At 52.6% G+C, this 2,500-nt stretch overlaps 1 protein-coding gene across 1 annotated transcript in view; it reads right to left on the bottom strand.

Moving 5' to 3' along the window:
• Positions 1 to 896: 896 nt before the first annotated feature.
• LOC130379949 (fibroblast growth factor 20-like) overlaps positions 897 to 2,500 on the bottom strand; it is a 2,039-nt gene continuing 435 nt past the window's right edge. The window contains exons 1-3 of the mRNA XM_056587104.1: positions 2,383 to 2,500; positions 1,371 to 1,474; positions 897 to 1,142 (exon numbers count right to left, since the gene is read on the bottom strand). The exon at positions 2,383 to 2,500 is cut by the window's right edge and continues 435 nt beyond it. Of these exons, the coding sequence (XP_056443079.1) occupies positions 897 to 1,142; positions 1,371 to 1,474; positions 2,383 to 2,500 (468 nt within the window). The remainder of the gene's footprint in view (positions 1,143 to 1,370; positions 1,475 to 2,382) is intronic.

Below are 2,500 nucleotides of genomic sequence, written 5' to 3' on the forward strand. Positions count from 1 at the left end.
TATCTTAACAAGGATAATAGCTTTCCAGCAACCTAATATTCAAGTTTTCTGACCTCAGTCATACACTAGTCACAAGAAAACCAAGAAAGAGTAAGGACGAATACAGTAGGTCGTGGCTTCTGTTGACTTTTATTATAGCTTACATTATATCTGTAAAAATATATTCTCAAAATAAATAAATATATCAAATAAATATATATCCGGGGGTGGAAGCAAAATGCATAAATAAGAGCGAGGCGTGACGACAGCTGTGTGTGCGTCGCGGCGGTGGCCCCATGCGCGTGTCCTGGTCCCAGAAGGTTCCTCCCCTGCAGGGTTTAGTCCCAGAACACAGAATGCTCAGTAGTCCACCTCGACGAGGCTCTTATTCCTCATGCACCCAGTAGCACTAGTGCAGAGGGCTCAGCCGCTGGCGCCCACGGGTGGCCGTACCCAGTCCAGTCATGGTCCAACCCCGGGGGGTTTCTGCAATGGAACCAAGCGGTGAGGTGGGGAGTCCGGTCAGTCAGCGTCCGGGCATTGACGGTGGCAGACATCCTTACACCGTGCTGGTCCTCCAAACCCCCTGAGCTCTGTCTCCTCTGAGCCTCGGGGCCTTCGTCTTAGAGAACCATGTACCCCACAGAGAGGCTAACCAGAGGGGCAGCCAGCCTCTGGCCAGAGCCTCACGCTCCCTGGCTGGAGACGGCCCCCCAGGAGAGCTGTGCAGACCTGCGTCGGCTCTCTGTCCCGTGCCTTCTGACCGCGGCGCACACGGTGAGGTGCGTTTTGGTTTCATGCTCAGAGTCGCCCCCCAAAGACCCGAAGGAACCCAGATGCTAGGTGCTGGGCTCCAGTTCCCCAGTCCAGTCCTGGTCCCGGTAGTGGGGGACGGGTGGGGGGGGCTTCTCCGGGCCTCAGCTCTGACCCAGCCAGCCCGGGTACAGCTCCGGCACCCGGTCCGGGTCCACGGGCCGGGGCAGGAAGTGGGTGAACCTCTGGTGGCGTCGGGAGCGTGTCCCGTCCCGCGGCGAGCCGTCCTTGTTCAGCGCCACGAAGTAGTGCGCGCCTCTGTCGCCGTGGCGATAGATGTTGGAGGAGTAGGTGTTGTACCAGTTCTCCTCAAACTGCTCCCTGAACACGCTCTCCGCGGACAGCTTCTCCTGCGGGCGGAGGAGGAGGTGGAGGAGGTGCGTTGGCAAAAGCGTGTACAGACATCTTTGCGTGTGTGTGTGTCTGCGTGTGTGTGTGCATGCGAGTGTATACGTGTTTGTGTGTGTTTGTATGCGTGTGTATATGTGTGTTTGAGCGTGTGTGTGTGTGTGTGTGGTGTGTGTGTGTGTGTGTGTGGTGTGTGTGTGTGTAAGTGTGTGCAGTGTGTGTGTACTTACAGATCCGTACAGGCGTCCCCTGCTGGTCATAGCGAGGTACAGCCCGCTGTCGACCCCTCTGATGCTGACCAGACCCACGGCCACGCTCAGGAACTCTAGGATACCTGCACACGCAAACACACCTGGGTTACACACTATACACACGTACACACGGTATGAGTTACACACTATACACACACACACGGTTTACACAGTACACACACACACACACACACACACACTGGTTGCACACTGCACACTATACACACACACAGCAGGGTTAGGCACTACACACACACACACACTATACACACATACTATACACAAACATACACACATGTTACAAACAAGTAACACAAGGCAAACTATACACACACAAGTTACACACTGCACACTGTTTGCAAACATGAGTTACACATTGCACACTATACACACAGAGCAGAGTTACACACTACACACACAAACACACAGGAGTTACACACTATACACACACACACACAGTATACAGACACAAACTATACAGTATGAACAAACACACTGCAGAGTTGCACACGTACACGCACGCGCACACACACACACACACACACACACACACACACACACACACACACACACTCTCTATGCACAGACACACAAACGCACACATAAACACAGCAGAGTTACACACTATACACACAGCCTCCCACACGCACACTACACACTACACACTCAAACTATTAACAAATAAGGTAACAAGGAAATTGGAAACATAACATTTATATGTTACGTAGCTCCAATATACAGCAGCGTCAAAGAAGTACAGGTTGACGGTGAACATGGGAAAGTGAGAACTATGTGAAGCAGCTGGAGCAGATCGGTTCTGCTGAACTGGTGCTTGGAAAACACTAGGCACGTCTTTCCCCGGTGTTACAATAAAATAATGAATAATAATCCAATTATCCGTTCGGATCATTCCTCCTCTCCGTTAAACAGCAACCACCAAACCACAGAATCGCAATCTGTGCTACATCGAAAAGCTCGGAGATGGACTTACCGAACCTGCTGTGGTCCTTCCTCGTGCCCTGCACGGAGCCGTCGGGGTGGATCTCGAGGTGGAAGCCGGTTCTGCAGTAGAGCTGCCGCCGCCGGAGGATGCCCTTCAGGTGGCTGAG

Source organism: Gadus chalcogrammus, chromosome 3, assembly GCF_026213295.1.
Source record: "Gadus chalcogrammus isolate NIFS_2021 chromosome 3, NIFS_Gcha_1.0, whole genome shotgun sequence".
NCBI lineage: Eukaryota > Metazoa > Chordata > Actinopteri > Gadiformes > Gadidae > Gadus > Gadus chalcogrammus.